Genomic DNA, 17,515 nt, shown 5'->3' with positions numbered 1-17,515 from the left:
TCTCGCCGTGGTGAATGTAAACTTCTCCAACCTTTCTGGAAGGCAGCGGGGTAACATGTCTATTATAACATTTGACCCAGCAACTCCATTCTGGAAATTCACCACAAAGAGAGAACTGGGCAGGTATGTGTAGAAGCAAGTACAGAAGGGTTCATCACAATATTGTTTTTAATGACATATAATTGAAAACATCTTGACTGTAAAAAAAAAGAAAAGATAATTAGTTAACTAAACGGTGGCTTTTCCATACAGTGAAATACTAGGTGGTCATTTTTGACATGAACGTGCTCACAATTGCTTGGTGAAAGACGCTGACTACATGCCAGTATGATACAATATTTTTGTCAAAGTACATATGCATATATTACATTTTTTCAAATGTAAGTCTGGAAGGAAATAACTTCTCGAGTAGATGTCTGTAGATGGCGGGGTTCTTCGTGGGTTTTTTTCTTTGTGCATTTCTGTGTTTTCAAAGTGTTCCCCATGGAACTTGTGTAATTTTCTAATTAGAAGAACGCTTTTCCTTTATAAAGTCATGCATGTCCATTGTTTTGAAATCAGAAATAATAATGAGTGAAAAGAAAAAACTCACTGTCACTTCCATGACTGGTGGGAAGGGCTGGCATATTACCTCTGTGGTTCACCCACAGAAAAGGCATCATTTGTTTGTTGTCTGACATCGCTGTCACTTGCGACTTGGCAGTGTGTTGCTGGGAAATACCTCACCAGCCTTAAAAGCTGCATTAGCCTTTTGTGCTCTCCTGCTCGCTACACGCTCGCGTCCGTGTAAGTTTCCTCCTGGACCGGGTGCTCTCCCCCCTGGTCTCAGGCACAGACAGGTGTTGCGGAGGCAGAAGGGCTCATGGACCAGAAAATGAACTCAGATTTAAAATTCTACATTGGGAGGGATGGGGATGTCAGCAGGTTCAGTCCACTGGTTTTACAGACGAGGAAACTGAGGCCCAGAGATGCGTTCAACATCTTGCAACAAATGGAAAGCAAAGCAGAGTCAGGAGTCAGCCTTGTCCCCTGGCTCACTTGGCTGTGTGCAAAGCGGCAGTGGGGCAGCACCTCCAGGGGCGGCCCGGATGTCAGCACAGCTGTCGGGCCTGTGCCTGTAAGGACCGACAGGGTTCCTCCGTCCCCCATGAAGCCGCCTTCTGGCATAGGGCAGGCCTCGTAGCAGAGGGCAAGCCGAGATGTGAGCACGCCGTGACTGCAGGGGCCGCGGCCCCCACCAGGGGGTAAGAAGGGCCTCGGCTTCCTGGTGTGTCACTGCTACCGTTGTACTTACCACACACTACTTGTGTGACCGTTCTTCATCAGGAAAGTAATGGTAATGATCTGTCGTCTATCGTGTACTTAGCACATACATATGACCACACGCTAAGTACTATATGTACATCGTCTGTTTTCTCTTTACAATAACTCTTTGTCCTTCAGTCTGCAGGTGAGGAAACTGAGGCTCGGGGTGGGCGGGAGGGTGATTCCTAGCCCAGGCCGCTGGCCCCAGGTCGCTGAGCTAAGATCTGAACCTCTGTCTAACTCGGGAGTCCTTGCTCCCTGCACTGGCCTCCACGAGGCCCTGAGCGCCAGGCCGGCGAGCCCGATACCCAGGGCGGCTGGCCCTTAGTTCAGACTCAGTACCCACAGCCTGAATGGAGCCTGCCAGGACCTTGTCACTCTCCTCGCCCTTGCTCCTGAAACTCACTGGTAGGACCCTGCACTTTCTATAGTGCTAGGACCGCTCACCTGTCTGTGCCCCTGAGATCGCTCTTCTTTCCTGCTTGCCTTTTCTGTTTATCTTTCCTCACTTTTCCCATCTCACTGTGTACTGTGAAGAAGTCATGTGAAAAGTGGTAGGCTAGCAGTGTATACTGATTTGGGGTTTCCAGTAGGGTAAGTGCCCGTACAGCAAGCTTTCATTACAGGACAGTGACGTCTGTGTGTCACAGAGGCCTCTGAAAGTGTCCTATGTTCTTCTTTCTGTTTGCCCTACCAGCTTTTTGATTTAGTGTACAGAGAAGAGACTCTGCTCAATGTGATTAAGAGCGTCACCCGGAATGGCCGGTCCATCATCTTGACGGCAGTCCTGGCTCTGATCCTGGTGTACCTGTTCTCCATCGTGGGCTATCTTTTCTTCAAGGACGATTTCATCTTGGAAGTAGACAGACTGCCCAACGAAACAGCTCTCCCAGGTTGGTGTCGGATTGTCTCGCCATTTTTAATGTTAAAAGAACGTTTCCTGATTATAACTGAACTAAAGAGAACCATGCCTTCGTGGAGTAAGTATCTTCCTGACACCAGAGTATGAGTAGCCTGAACGTGAGACAGTGGTTTGCTAGGTTTGGGGCCACCCCCGGGGACCCTGCACATGTGGTGCATTTTTATAAACCTTCCTGGGAAATGCCCACAAGATAAGGTGGAAAACCGCAGACTAGCTCCAGGAGGACCCGTGTGTGTGTGTGTGTGTGTGTGTGTGTGTGTGTGTGTGTGTGTGTTTTAATTAAAAAGTTCACATAGGTCTCTTAGAGTATGGGAGAATGGACCCTCCGACTGCTAGCGCTAGCAGTGGCCATCCCTAAGGCTTTCTGACTACATGCAGGTTTTACAGTGGGCTTGTGTTATGTTTGTATAAAGCAAGAACAGAGAACACATCCAATTGTGAGAATGAAAAAAGAAATCATACTTGAGTGCTTTTTTCCCCCCAATTAAAATATCTGACACTGGTCAGTGAAATGTTACTGGTTTCTCATCAGTTAGCCAGGCACCATATGTCCACTGAGCACACTAGAATCACTGAGACTACGCCAGGCGGCCTTTCCTCCTTCCCAGCATGCCACTCCAGCCTCCACGCTGACATGGAATGGCATGTGTTCCAACCATCCCAGGGTCTGAACTAAACTGGTCCGTCCCATGGATTTGCGCTAATGCTCACTGACGCTTCTGTGCAAAGTTGGTGTAAACCTTGCTGGAGTTCGCACGTTCAGCCATGTTTGTCAGAGTTTCAACTGTTGAGAGTTGGAGAGGTGCTATTTAAGTGCGATGTTTCTAGTAAGCCTCCAGGAATTGACACTTCGGGCTTTTCTCCCATCCAAGATCACCAAATGAAAGTGTAAACTGCATCTCTACTTGGAATTTATGTGCAGGATTGTAGGGTGTTATTTGTGTAAAGAATTGTTTAATCAGCCGTGAATCGGGGACTTCAAACATTTTAACCATCTGCTCTCAGATTGTGCATCATGAAATTTCCTTCTCTCTCCCAGAAGCCGGCGAGAGTTTGGCAAGCGATTTCCTGTACTCTGACGTGTGTAGGGTAGAGACAGGGGAGAACTGCTCGTCTCCTGCTCCCCGAGAAGGTAGGACCTCGTAGCCTGAAGCCCCACGTTAGTGCCAGGCTTAGCGACCCCTGATGTTGGAATCAGATGAAAGCAAAGTCGCTGCTCAGAAGCAAGGCCAGTGGCAAAGGCTGGGAGAGTGGAGGGAGACAAAAGGAAAGGAAGGCGCCATGGGATTCAGCCAGTATTCCGAGTGCCCACTGTAGCCAGAGACCGTGCTGTCCTCTAAGATACCGTAATATGGGGGGAGGCAGGCAGGCAGTTGGGGGATTACTTGAGAGTTGCTAAATGCTGGGAATAAGGGTGGGATGCAGAAGATAAGCACCCAGCCGAATATTGGAGTAAGAGTATCGCCGAAGAGGTGATAGCTAAACTAAAACAGAATCTTGGGTGAAGGAAGAGGGGCAGGTATTCCAGTTAGAGGGAATACTGTTGTCTGCAGGCTTGGGGGGTGAGTACAGCAGGCTTAGGGAGATACTGATTATGAGGAAGAAGAGTAGCAAGAAATGAAACCAGAGCGGTCAGTAGAGGGCCAGATCGTGAAGGGTCTTCCATGTCAGGCTAGGGAGGTTAACCTTCATCCAAAGAATGATTGGAAGTTGTTGAAAGCGGGTGATAGGACGAGATCAGTGTTTTATGTTAGCAAGACTGCAGCTTGTCACTGCACCTGGAGAAAAGAACACAGCAGGCAGCAGGGCATGGTTCATTCTCCAAACAGCAGTGAGAATGCACAGCCTCCGATGTAAAGCATTTGTCCAGAGGAGGTGCGGTCAGACTGACTTTAGCCCTCACAGCGTCCCCAGTGAGGAGCCTGCGTCCGGTCAGCCGAGTGAAGAGAGAGGCTCGTGCCTCAGTGTTAAGCAACTTCAGGTCCAAAGCCTCGTCAGAGCTGGGACTAGAGTTTAAAATCTGCAAACGGCACATTTAGATTTAACAGAGGGCAGGGCAGTTCTGAGCTCGGGGAAGTAGCAAGGGGCAGTGCTGAAAACAATCGCCCCAGATGCCTTCATCTTGTCAAAAGGACGCGTGCGGCGCGTGGAATCCTCCCTTTTGTTCTTCCTGGTGCCTGTCGTCAGCGGGCGAGGGGCTTTAAGGGCCGACTCAGAACGCGAGCCTGCCTGCGCTCACGTCTGTCTGTCACTTGCCGTGTTCACAGAGCTGCCGCCGGCCGAGGAGACGGAGCAGGACAAGGAGCACACGTGCGAGACGCTGCTCATGTGCATCGTCACGGTGCTGAGCCACGGGCTGCGCAGCGGCGGCGGCGTGGGCGACGTGCTCCGGAAGCCTTCCAAAGAGGTGCCGCGTCCGCGCCCACGGGGGGCGGGGGGAGAGGGGGGGTGACAGCGAGGGGGGGGTGACAGCGAGGGGGTGGGGAGGAGCAGTGGGGGGGCGGCCTGGGGGGGCGGCAGAAGGCCTGGGGGGGCAGCAGGGGGGGGGCGGCGGGGGCACAGCCCCGGGGCACACGGGCAGCCTGGGGGGGGCTCCCCGCCAAGCAGCCACTCCGAGGGCCACTTCCCTCTCGGTCCGTCACTGACACCGTGCAAGGGGCCAGTGCTCCAGTCACACTTAAATGACTGTCCCCTTTTGGGTTGGGTCTGGCCCCCTGAACACGCTCCCCGGCCCCTCGGCGCCCAGGAAGCGCGTCTCTGCACGGGTCACGTGACACTCGGGGACGGCAGCGTGTGGCACCGCGCGTGGGAAGAGCCGCGGTTGTGGCTTCTCAAGTTCGACGCCCTGCTTCACTTGGGCCACAGTCGGCCGGGGCTCAGGGTGTGCGCGGCGCCGTGACGCGTGGCGGGGTGCGGGAGGCGCCCCGAGGGCCTGGCTGACGGAGCCGCGTCCCCGCAGGAGCCGCTCTTCGCCGCCAGAGTCATCTACGACCTGCTCTTCTTCTTCATGGTCATCATCATCGTGCTCAATCTCATTTTCGGGGTCATCATCGACACCTTTGCGGACCTGAGGAGTGAGAAGCAGAAGAAGGAGGAGATCCTGAAGACCACGTGCTTCATCTGCGGTGCGTGCGGCGGCCGCGGCCGTGGGCGCTGCTCCTGGGCGGGGCGGGGGCCGCTGGGCCCCGTACACGGCGGCTCGGAGCACCGCGTGACCGCTTCCCGGCTGGTGTGAACGCTTCTCGGGGCTCGTTGGGCCGCCGAGTGTCCCTTGGCCCCAGTCTACGCGACTGCAGGGGATGCCTTCGCCGCAGCCGGTACCGAGCTGCACGTGACCAGGGGCCCCTCGTAGAGCGAGCGCATGGCCCGAGGTCGGGAGTCCCACGGGTGCTGAGTAAGCGTCTGCCACGTCCTCACCGTGGGTTAGTCATGTCGCTTCTCTGAGCCTGCACTGCTCATCTGTGAAATGGGTGCAATAGTACACTTCCGCGTTGTGGTGGCACTTAGGCGAGCTCGTTTACGTGGTGCTCCTAGGACAGCCCTGCAGCAGGTGCTGGGGGACGCGTAGGGAACGCCCCCATGGGGGGAACGCCCACATGGGGGGAACGCCCACATGGGGGAACGCCCACATGGGGGGAACGCCAAGGAGGTCGTCTGGGAGCTGAGGGATCGGTTCAGGATTGTCCGCAACACACTTACTGAGCATATACACCTACTGCTACGCATGCTCAGATGACATTTTCCATTTAAAACTCAAATGTTTTTGCCCCCTTTAAAACCTTGTAAAGCATTTTTTTGACATAATTTCCAGAGTTACAGAAACATCATAAGAATAGTACAAGGAATTTGTATATACTGTTCACCCAAATTCCCCCAATATTAATATTTTACATCATTGGCTATATTTACACACACGCACACACAATTTTTCTGAACACTTTGGGAGTGGCTAACACAGTGCCCCTAAATATTTCCATGTATAGTTCCCAAAACAAGAGCCTTCTCTTACATGTCTGCAGTATAATTATCAGAATTGGGAAATGAACAGAGACACCATTCTATTACCTAACTCAGATGTTACCCTTTCTCCTGGGAATGTCCTTTACAGCAAATGAAAGTCCCAGGTCATGTGCTGCATGCCTCTTTAGCCGCCCTTACGTTTTTGAAGAATGTAGGTCGGTTATCTTGTAGAATGTCCCTTGGGTCAGGTTTGTCTGAGGCATCCCCATGGGAGACGGAGGTCATGTATTTTTTACAGGCACCTCAGAGTGGTGCCCTGGGGGCGTCACATGAGGCCCAGGCTGCCAGCATATCCGTCACTGCTGCTTAACCTGCTGCTGTTAACCAGACTCACTTGGGGAAAGGGGCGACTGCCAGGTCTCCTCCCCCCTGTGCAGTTCCTGTCTTTCTGTTTGCAGTTAACAGCCATTTTATGGGGAGATACTTTGAGGCGATGTAAATATCTTATTATTCCTCAAAGTACACATGAACCTGCTGGTTCTAGCACCCTCTGATGACTCCTGCCTGAGTCTCTTATCATGATAGCCACCAAATGCTGATTTGCATATTATTCTTCCTACATTTCTTGCCTTTTTGTTTTTAAAAAGTAACGTTCTCTTCTCCCCACCTGTGTATGTGGATGTTATATGTTTGTATTTTTAACAGCATGGATTCATAGGTTTTTATTTTAGTGGGTTATGATCTTGCACTGCCATTATTTGTTTTGATGCTCAGATTGCCCCCAGTGTGTCCAGTGAGCGCGTGGCAAGCTGGGTGCTGTGTTTTGTCATGGCGCCATCGTTCCTTAATGGACTGCCTTAGACTTCCTAATGGACACCGTAAGATGCTCCCGGCTCAAGCTTACCAGGCCCCGTCCTGCCCTGCTGTCAGCATTTCTCCAAGGAGCCTGGTTCTCTGCAGTACAGAGTGGTAGCTGGAAGCTCTGACTGAGGGACGAGGTGTGCTCATTCCCACTGGTTTATTAGGGCGCAGATTTAGAGGATACATGTCTGTGTATGTGTGTGTGTGTGTACACAGCTGTCACACACATACCTCTGTACCTGTATGAAAAAGGAAGACTTTGAACTGTTGCCTCTTATTCCAGTTCAGCTTTACAGCGTTTATTCTGTCTTTCTCCCTTTATATATTGGTGCTCTCTTCTGTGACAGGAAGAAATCTGGCTCCATTATCCTCCACATATACTCATTTATTTATTTGCTCAGTCCGAGACTCCATAGAAACTAGTTTCAGAATTGCTCACCCAGACCTCTGCAAAATATAAACTTACCAGCTCCAGTTCAAAATGTGTTCAGAGATCTTTTTGTCCTTATTCTGCCTCCTCCAAAACCTTTTAACATGCCTACGTGTTGGCATTTACTTGGGAGAGGGGACCTCACATTCACTGGTTGCCTGCTGTTCATGAGCGCGTCACACCCCTGCTCAGGTAGCCCCCAGCCATGCCTGAGCGGAGCGGCAGTCTTCCCCTTCCTTGACAAGGCAGCCTGCCCGTGGAGAGCTGGCGAGTGGCAGGGACGGATTAAAAGCCCGGTCGCTCTGGCTCCCCGCCCGTGCATTCCTGCTACAATGTAGCAGTGACCGCATTGAGGGGCCACCAGAACCCCAACTCTACAAAGACAGGCGTGGAGCCCCAGCCCCCTCAGACAGCTCTGCGGTGGGTTTTTCTTCACATGGCTGCTCACTTGGGGTTGGGGGCTTTCCGTGTCTTTTCAGGCCTAGAAAGAGACAAGTTTGACAACAAGACTGTCACCTTTGAAGAACACATCAAAGAAGAACACAACATGTGGCATTACCTGTGCTTCATCGTGCTGGTCAAGGTCAAGGACTCCACGGAGTACACGGGGCCCGAGAGCTACGTGGCGGAGATGATCCAGGTGAGCTGCACCGGTCCCCGCCAGCCTGGGAGCCAGCGGGGAGGTCACATGGCAGCGTCACCTCTGATGCCCTTTATCATGACCGGGCGCTGGACTCGAGACCCTGTGTGTCCTCCCAAGTGACCCTCAGAAGCGCCAGACACGCAGTGTCATCCCCGTGTTAAAGGGTTGGAAACAGGCTCAGCGGGCTTAGCACGCCGCCTGCACTGGGCCGGGGGTTTTAACCGAGACCTGCCAGGATGGCCTGACTCCCTCCGCTGTGCCCCGCCTCGCTCCCTGGCAGTGGATGCTTTTGTTGTTGTTTTGGGGGCTGTTTGCCTTAAATAAGACCGGGTCTCTGAGGGGTACGTTTATAAAATGACCGCCTGGTAGGGTTCAGTGTGACTGACGTGTTTGTTTGGACCCAGCCGCCTTTCAGGGCCACTTGCTGCTCCTCAGGCAGGGAGCACAGGATGGAGGGATGTGAGTCCCCAGTTAGTCTTTGTGCTGACGGGGAGCATGAGCGCCATGTACTGGGAGGGGGGACGCTGCCCGGGCCTTCAGAGCGCCCTTCTCAGGCAGGGCTTTGTGGAGGCCCCCAACGCGTGCTGGGGGGTCCCTTCATACCTGTGGTTTCTGCCTGTCGTTAAACCGTTCAGGGGCGTGCTTTGGAGTGAGGAGGGTCGCCCTTGAGGCTCTCTGGGGCGGGGGGGTCGTGAGCGACTATAACGATTCCCAGTTACCGAGGACCCGGGCACTCTGCCCAGTCACGCTTTCCTAAATGAGCTCTTCTGTGTTCCCCTTGCAGATGTGATTGTAAAGCGTTTTCTGTGCAGAGACCCCAGGTGAGGTCTGTTCATATGAGTATCATTCATACGCCTGGATGCGGGCAGACTGTCGGTTTTATTGCCAGCAGGTCGCAGGCAATCACATGACAATATTTTCAAATACCCGTGTTATGCCGGCTCGGCGGCCTCTCTGTGTCCTGGAGGGCTTTCTGGGGATACTGTACCCTCGGTCCCCATGAGGTCCTGCAAGTCGGAGTCTGTGCTTCTCAAATCTGAACGTACATGTGAATCACCTGGAGACCTTGCTAGGACTCAGGTTCCGACTCAGTGGGCATGGGCCAGGCTGCGACCTGCACGTCGCTCTGGCTCCCAGGGCCGCGAAGCTGCTGGTCCGGACACTGCGCTTTGAGTATTGAGAGTGTAACAGACGGCACGACACAGACACTGGGGGTGTGAATGCTCAGGGGACACTGGGGGTGTGAATGCTCAGGGGACGGACTCCTACCCGCCTAACGTGGGTTTGGCCCTCTGCGCTTTGTAAAGCTCCTTCACGTCTGTTACTGGGTTTCATCATTAAAATTACACCCCACGTGGGGACCTAATAAGTGAGAACTTCGGGGATGAGGAGAAAGGGCTGAGGTTTCACCGCAGAGATGACTTTTAAAAGGGGTTTGAAGGAGAGACGGGTAAGAAGACAGGGGTCATAGATTAGCAAAGGGAAAGGAGCAAAAAATGAGCCTGGAAAGCGGGAAGAAAAAGACCAAGTTCCAGAGTTCGGGGGCTGGGTCTCCTCTCTGACAGATGACACCCAGGTTCTGGTTGAGTGGCTTGCCCAGGAAGAGGTGAGAAGAAGCCGGGCTGGGGGGCACGCCCAGGGTTAATGAGTAGGAAGCGACTCCATAATCAGTGTGCGAGGACACAGCGCCTTCCCCCCCCCCCCCCCCCCCCGCCAGGTGGGAGCAGCGTCTGTTTCTGAGGGGTTAGGGACTCGGAAAGTGTCACAGGTAAGATCTCGGGGGTCAGGGCACCCCACTGACATCCTCAGGTCCTTTCTTTTCTTCCGGTGTCGAAATGGCCAAGTGAAACTGTGCCTTCCCCGCCTTCCTGCTGACACACACCCGTCTGCGTCCACACACAGTGACTTTCATTGGCATCCAGTTTCTTAGGGTTTAGAAGAGGTGGCCTGTGGCTTTCACCCTTGTCACGTGTTCCTCCTCCCCCCTCACTTTGTGTTCTCTCACGTGTTTGAATGTGGCCCATCTTTCAGTCTTCGGGGGCCAGTTCAGAGGTTTTCTGGTAATCACCTATCTTTACGGTCACAGAGGACTCCGGCACAATTCCAGGTTCTGTCTCAGGTGTGAGGATGTAAAGGGGCCTCATGAGCAGTCCCCCAATGAGGGTTAGGAGGCAGAAGTTGCCCACGGTGGGCTTCCCCCTCCACACTTCTTGGTTTGTGTGAGAATTTCCTGTCAAAACACCTACAAATCTATAGCATCAAAGAGTTTCTAAGCCTGAATGTCAGAGTTGCTGAGGAAGCACCCCCACCCCTGTGCGCTTCGTGGGGGTTCGGGGGTGTTAGCTCCCCAGCTGCAAGAAAACACTCTTCAGTGGCATCTGGTCTGGAAGCCCTGTGATACCCTGCTGGGGACTCCAGCATGGCAGGTTAGGCCTGGGGGTTCTCAGCCAAATCATTCAGGGGGCCTGGAACCCTATGGGAGCTCGGAGCTGCCTGGAGCAGGCTGCACGCCCAGCCGGACCCACCTAGTCCTTCTCCCTAAGGGGGCGGCACCCTCCCGGGTGATCTCTCTGACAAGCCAACCTGGGAGGCTGCAGGTATGCCAGCATTAAGGCACAGAAGGCGCCGCGAGAGAGCAGTGTGAGATGGCAGGGAAAGTCGGCTGGGGGCTCACCTTCCTCTTACCTCCCAAAAGAAATCACTGAGGCAGGCTCTCCTGGGACCGGTGTCCTCAGGAAAACCCTCCTGCCTAGTGGCAGAACCTGGGGTTGCGTAGGTGTCCCTCAGCTCTCCTTTAGCCCACTGTCTAAGATCCCAGACAGCCTGAAGACCTGTGAGCTCACAGCCACCGAAAGACAGCCCAACAGAGGGAGGTTGTTTCGGAGAAGGTGGGGCAGCGTCACCGCTACCCAAAAACAAGTCCTCGCAGACAACGGTGTCAGGGACGGCACGTAGGTTTTCATCTCGAAAAACCAACAGATGCTTCATAGACTCGGTTTTGGAAAGGGTTCTTAGAAGCCCCAGTCAACTTGGAGAGAAGGACATCTGCCCAGCTGGGAAGGATGGGGTGTGGAGGGGGGCCACCCCTCCCTCTGTAAACAGAAGCTGTGCCTTTCTTGCCATCGCTGGAGGGAAAGAAGGATCATGTGAAGAAGCTATCTCAGAGTTGAGAACTTAGCAGCGAGATGTTCACCTTTCATTGGGAATATTGTGGAAGCCAGGGCCAGGCTGAAGCACCATGAAGCCATTCTACCTGAGGAATGGATTCGGGGGCAGAAAATCCAAGGTTTGGGCTCTAGCTCTGCTCCTTTCCGGCTGCGTAACCCTGGGCAAGCCGTCGGACTTCCCTGACCTGGGTCGCCATCGGCACCCAGACTTAACAGCGCCTCACATATCCATGGCGGGGCAGAAGTGAGAGGAACACGAAGGAGGGGACAATGGCAGGACCAGATAGACAGAGCGGTGAGCCACGATGCCAGGCTGACAGCTGACGCCAGCATGGATCGTTTCCTCCGCTTCCAAGACTGGAAGACGTCTTGGCTGTTGGCACGCTGTTGCTAAGAAAAGTCAGAGTGGGCATCCTGACTCCAAGAATTCCTCCTGTGGAAAATTCCTGTGTCTTCCTCCCTCTTCAGTTGAACCGTGTTGCGTGTCTTTAGGTGCTGAGGCGGGGCACACGACCCTGTCGTTCTTCCTGCATGCAGTCGGCCGCAGACAGTGACTGCCATCTGTGCTGCTGCGCCCTCCACATATTCACAGCCCAGCGCCAGGGCTTGGGCCATCTGGGGAGTAGCCCCTGGTTCTCGGTTGGATTCCATCTTGATTCTACTGGAGCCGCTGGTAGATTTGTCCCTCGACTCGGCTCGTGTGACAGGGTGGCACTGGGACCAGCAGGACTACATGGAAGCCAAGCCTCCTTCTTCTAAACGCCAGCGCCTCTAGGAGCACGTGCAGCCTGATTCGTTGTCTCGGGCCGCAGACAAGGCTGTCCTTTCAGAGAAATGTGACTAAAGCGTGACCTCACTTAGCCCTTAGTTCAGGGCAGGAGAAAAAACACTGAATGGCCTCTCGCCCCAGGAACTTGAATGTTGGGGTTATCAAGTAGAGTTTGGGTGACAGCCTTTATAAGAAGCAAACGTTTATGAACCACGAAATGCAATGAAATGTCCTCGGTAATTTATGTACTACACACCCTCATGTGAGTAATTTTAGGACTGTTTGGCTTTTCTCCGGTGCCAGCTGAAATGAGAATTGGTGAGGCCATCAGTGATGGTTTGATGGCCCTGAGACTGAACCTGAGTAAGTGGTAAATGAGGGTATCTTTGCCTGAAGAAATCAAATGCTGCACAGTGGGCAGGTTGCAGGTAAAAGATCAAATGTATGGTTCCCAGCTGACCCTCGGCAGCCTGATTATCTCAGCGGTCAAGTTCAGGACAAAACCCAGTCCTTACTTTGATAAGCAGACTAAGTTACTCTTGAAAACTAGAAACCCAAGAAGCATTCCAAAGGAAGGTGGGTAAAGAAGACCAAACAAGGGCTTAGCTGCAAGGCACCTAGTTTGCTGACAAAATACAGATTTCCCTTCCCTTGTTAGCACAAGCCCTGCTCAGCTGTTCCTGAGGGAGCTGCATTTGCAGACAGATGAGCAGAGGGAACGCTGCTCACCTGTGTCTCAGAATGGCCTGATGTCTTCAGTGCTCTGGCTCCTCTCCAGGACGGCATGTTAACTGACGACGAAACTGCTCAGTGAGCCAGCTGGGGACAACCTGCTCCCACGACGGCCCCATGACCGGGCACAGGTGCTGCCTCAGGAGGGCCGAGCTGCACCACCCCAGCGGGCTGGGTAATAACTAATCGTTGGTCATGTTTTATCAGCACGCACTAGTACACACACTGGGTGTGGGTTAGCCCACTTAATCCCCATCGATAACTGGAGGTGGCACTGGGACCATCTTACAGATGGGACCCTACGGGCCACCCCCCTGAGCGTGCTGGAGCTGAGCTTCAAACTGAGGCCTGCTGAGTCCGAGCCCCGCCAAGCTGTCCTGACACGCGCATGTGCAGTGAGGCTCCAGTGTGCTGTGTGCCTGCGTGCACACCACCCCCGGTGTCCAGAAGCTGGTCCGGCTGCACCTGGCTGTCCTGACTTGCTCTGGCTCCTCCCTGCCACCCCCCCATCCCCCCTCTGGTGCTGAGGCGGCTGCCCTAAATAGGGGCGAGGCCCCCTGGGGCCCTGGAGAGGGGTGGGACCGACCTCGGAAATGCTGTGTGGCTAACGCATAAATCAACAGGACAGAAGCCTTGCGTTTGTGGGCACCCTGCCGGCACCATGGTGAGGCACCCACCTCCAGTGCTGCAGGCGAGCATGGGGATGACTGGCGGTCAGGAGCGGCCTAGCTTCTGCCCAGGGAGTGTCTGAACTGTCTGGTGGCGCTGATTCCAAAACTCTGGTCCACTCCCCTGCCCTCACCTAACCTTGGAACCGGCCTGCAGATCCTTTGGTGGCCACATCTGGGGAGACAAAGGGGTGTCCCAGTTCCAGGGGAAGGACGATTCACCAGAACCACAGCCAGACTTGGGCGTCCACACCCAGGTGACTCATCTGCATGGGTCTAACTCCCTGATAATTAAACACTGGAGCGTCTGATCCATCATCCTTTAAGCCTGGCGCTGACTTTTTCTCACAGTGCTCGCTCTCTCCACCCCCCACCACACACACACACACACACACACACACACACACACACACTCACACTCACTCACTGTTCCACTGGAGATTTTCCAGTTTGTTCCATCTTGTATTAGTTCACTCAACCTCTTCAGACACCAGTTGTCCAGGGACATAAAAGCAAAGAAGCACTTTTGCAAATCACACGTAGTGTCATTGTGGCTGCCAAAGGAATGCTCGTGGAAGACAGGGGGGCGCTTTCTCTCACATAGGAGGAGGGTGCCCGGGAGCCTGCATTCCTGGAAAATGCTTTGCTGAGAACCCTTGGGTAGGGGCATCAGAAAATCATGTGACAGAAGCCTTTTTGCCTGAAAACACCTCTGGGTAGATTTTCCAAGCAGATCAATTCCATTATTGATGAAACACCATGAAACAGCTATAATGACAGAACATGGTAAGAAGATTGAAAAGCAGTAGGCCGGCCAGCCTCCATGTGGTTTATCTGCACTGATAAGACTTAGGACACAAGCAGTCAGAAGGCAACGTGTTAATAGGGGCAAAAGATCAAACCGGAAATTGAATACCTGCGTGTCACGACCTTCTGTGTGAAAGGGGAGCTGGCCTAAGTCTGGCACCTTTCCCAACCCGGGAGAGCCTGTGCTCTGAGACCCGCAGACAGGCACTTGCCACAGTGAGGGCAGCAGCTTTCTGCCCGAGGTGGGCCGGGTGCTGTCCCCCCAGGGAAGGGGCCAGAGGGACAACTCAGGGCTGACACGGGACCGAGAGCTCCTTGTGGATCACAGATACGAGGCCCTGGACAGGGCAGGGCAGGTGCTGGCAGTGGTGACATGAGCAGGGAAGTGAACCGAAAAAGTTCACACAGCGTCACAGGGTGTCTCCGTACGAGGCCATGAGAAATTGGGGGCCCCCAGCAGACGGGCCCTAGAGTGCAGGAGAGGGGAGGAGAGGTGTGCAGGGCGGACACCTGGCTGTCCCCTGCCTCGCCTGTCACTTGTCCCTCAGCTGTGCTCCGCTCCGTGCCTGGCTGTCAGACGGTGCCATGGAAACTCTGCTTCCCTGCACATGGGCAGCAATGGAGCTGGACTTTTATTCTGGAGTTGCAGTGGGATGCTGGGAGGAAGGGAGTGCCTTTCGATGCTCCTGGGACGGAGATTTCCGCGTTGGTGGTGCTACACCGTCAGCGTTCCTGAGACCGCAGCCTCGGGGAAATGTCCACGGGGCTCCCAGAGCCCTCACTGTGGCTGAGGATGCTGCCTGTGCTGCCCTCTGACATGATTCCCAGAATGCTTTCTGAGGCTAGCCGACAACCAAGGCAGAGTTCGAGAATGTCAGGGCGAGGGAGAGTGAGGACGGACTTGGCAGGGGTTCCTCGGTGGCTGGAAACAGCGTGTCAGCGTCCCTGGCCTCGCCTCCCAGCCAGCCAGGCGTGCTCGCGCCCCACCCTGTGCACTGAGCTTGGGTTCGTGTCAGTGGCAGCTGCACAGAGCGGCTGCCAAGCCTGCGTCTCCCCCGCCCAGGCTCATAGCATGGCCTGCCCTGTGGTCTAGGGGCTCTGCAGTCACCCCACCCGCTCGCACTTCCAGGCTGCTTCCTCGTCGTTCTGCCTTTGGACCCCGGGTCTACGCTCACCTCCCAGCTCTCCCCTCTGACCTGTCCCCATTCTGACCTTCGTGGAGGATGGGCCAGGCGCTGTTTGTGAGTGGAGCAGAGCCATATGGGCCCGAAAGGAACGTACGTGCTGAAATGGGGTCCCGGGGGTCAGGCAGACCCGAGTGTGCTCCCTGAGCCTGTACTGAGTGTAAGAGGTGCCGCGGCCCCACTAGGTCAGTCAGCCGACGGTGGGGTTCGCGCCCGCAGCGGCCCCCCATCGGTGAGTTAGCCCAAGAACTTGTGTAAGGACTTATTTGTGTAAGGACTTATGTGTCCATGAGACACTTGCTTACACACATTGCCCCCAACTCGCACATTTGATAAATTCCAAAACGCGTGGTTCTCGCCCCCTTGGACCCAATCCGGGGGCTGCCCTCCGGCCCTCCCACCCCGGACACCCTAACTGCATGTGAGCTCTCTGCCTTCACCCCTTCATTTCCTTTTTAAATACTGACCGTGTCTGATGGAGCCAGACTAGATGGGAAGCTACTGAGAGGCGCGTGACCATCTGGCCTTGATGAGAAACGCTCTCACCGGGAAAATGTACGGAATCGACTGTCTTTATCAGAGCATGTATTCAGGATTCTGTAAAACTACCTCTTTAGAATGAAGCCTTCCAGCAGGCCTGTGGGGAATGCGAGAGAGAGGCCAAGCCAGCTGTTTCGGTGTCACCACTGACATTTAAAGCGTATGCACCTGGACGGGGCGCTCAGTGTCTCCTGTCACAAACCTGTTTCCCGTCAGGCTCTCAGTGTCACCACCTAGAAAATGAGAACATTGAGCCAAGGGGTCTCGTATGCCACCTGTAACTCTACAGTCCATGACGCAACTTTCAAAGTGGTGTTAGGAGTTGCAGAGCACCTGAAGAGGGTCTGTGTTGGGGCAGGGGTGTGGCTGTGAGACAGACCTATGGGAACAAGCTTGTAATCTCGGGGGTCAGAGGACGCGGGGCAGCTTAGTCAAATGGGGGTTGGGGAGGATGGAGCGCTGGGGACAGTCTGCATGTGGCACATGAGCTGTTTCCCCCAGAGAGCTCAAGCGTATGGCCTCTGCTCCGACCCGCCCAAGTCCAGAGCAGTGCTGGTGAGGTTCCCCCAACTCTTACTGAACTTTGGCCGTGACCAAGGTGACGTCTCGCTGTCACTTATTTCTCAGAGTGTGTCTAGGCAGGGCTCACCACGTAAAACCGTTTCAGTCAAGAGGAATCTTCCAACATGTAAACCTACAGGATGATAAACACTGTTTGATGGGCCCCTAGTGTGTGAAGCAGCTTAGTAGTGAGGGGTGTGTGTGTGTGTCTTTCCCTGAAACGACAGTAAAGACCTTTGGAGAGCTGTTTATGTCTGCTTAAAACAAACAAACAAAAATGTTACTGTATAAAGGTAATAAGAGATCAAAGTTTAAAACTCATAGAATCAAGGAAAGAATAGAGAGAAAGCAATAAAAATTGCAACAATGCGATCTGTAACCCCTGGGAATGTTCTGGTGGGTGTCGTCGCTAACGAACAACGCAGGGGGAGCTGCCTAACAAGACGTCACGAGCCAGCTTGAGAGAAGAGCAAGTGGCCTGACTGTTCTTTACCAGGAGCCTCCAATGGGCCGGCCCTGCCCTTGTCCGGCTCTCAGGGCCAGCTCTGTGACCTCTGGCGTCCCCCACTGGCAGCCGCAAGTGCCAGGACTCAGTGGCGAGTGCTCATTCACACGGTCCCCATGGGGGCCCCAGAACCCCTTCACCTGAGGGCCCAAATGACTTCAGCAGTGGCCCTGCAGCTGGCTTTCCAGGGGATTTCATCAGAACTGGGTGCGGTCCTCTGCTGGCACGGGCTGTCCTGGTTATACAGTCTCCTCCAAGAACAACTACTGGCTGAGTCTGGGGAGGAGAAGCGGTCATTCCAGCCCAGCTGAAGATTATATAATATGACCTGTGGGTGATGTCATTCGGAGCTCAGAGGGCCACACTGACGCCTCCACTTGGGACAAGCTGCACCGGGGAACAAGAGGCCTGGATCTCTGCAGTTGCTTCTGGAAGGAAGGAAAGGAGGGAGGGAGGGAGGG

General features: G+C 54.2%; 1 protein-coding gene across 7 annotated transcripts in view; it reads left to right on the top strand.

The window, feature by feature from the left end:
- The window catches only part of ITPR1 (inositol 1,4,5-trisphosphate receptor type 1), a 295,575-nt gene that overhangs the window by 262,500 nt on the left and 15,560 nt on the right, over positions 1-17,515 (top strand). For 5 of the 7 annotated variants that reach the window (XM_081071377.1, XM_081071376.1, XM_081071373.1 and 2 more), the window contains 5 exons: positions 2,003-2,198; positions 3,267-3,359; positions 4,495-4,634; positions 5,187-5,352; positions 7,958-8,118. In XM_081071377.1, the coding sequence (XP_080927503.1) occupies positions 2,003-2,198; positions 3,267-3,359; positions 4,495-4,634; positions 5,187-5,352; positions 7,958-8,118 (756 nt within the window). The remainder of the gene's footprint in view (positions 1-2,002; positions 2,199-3,266; positions 3,360-4,494; positions 4,635-5,186; positions 5,353-7,957; positions 8,119-17,515) is intronic. The other 2 variants (XM_081071375.1, XM_081071372.1) reach the window with 1 other exon arrangement.

The sequence above is a fragment of the Rhinolophus hipposideros genome (assembly GCF_964194185.1).
Source record: "Rhinolophus hipposideros genome assembly, chromosome: 14".
Taxonomy (NCBI): domain Eukaryota; kingdom Metazoa; phylum Chordata; class Mammalia; order Chiroptera; family Rhinolophidae; genus Rhinolophus; species Rhinolophus hipposideros.
This window is presented reverse-complemented; position numbering and strand designations above follow the sequence as displayed.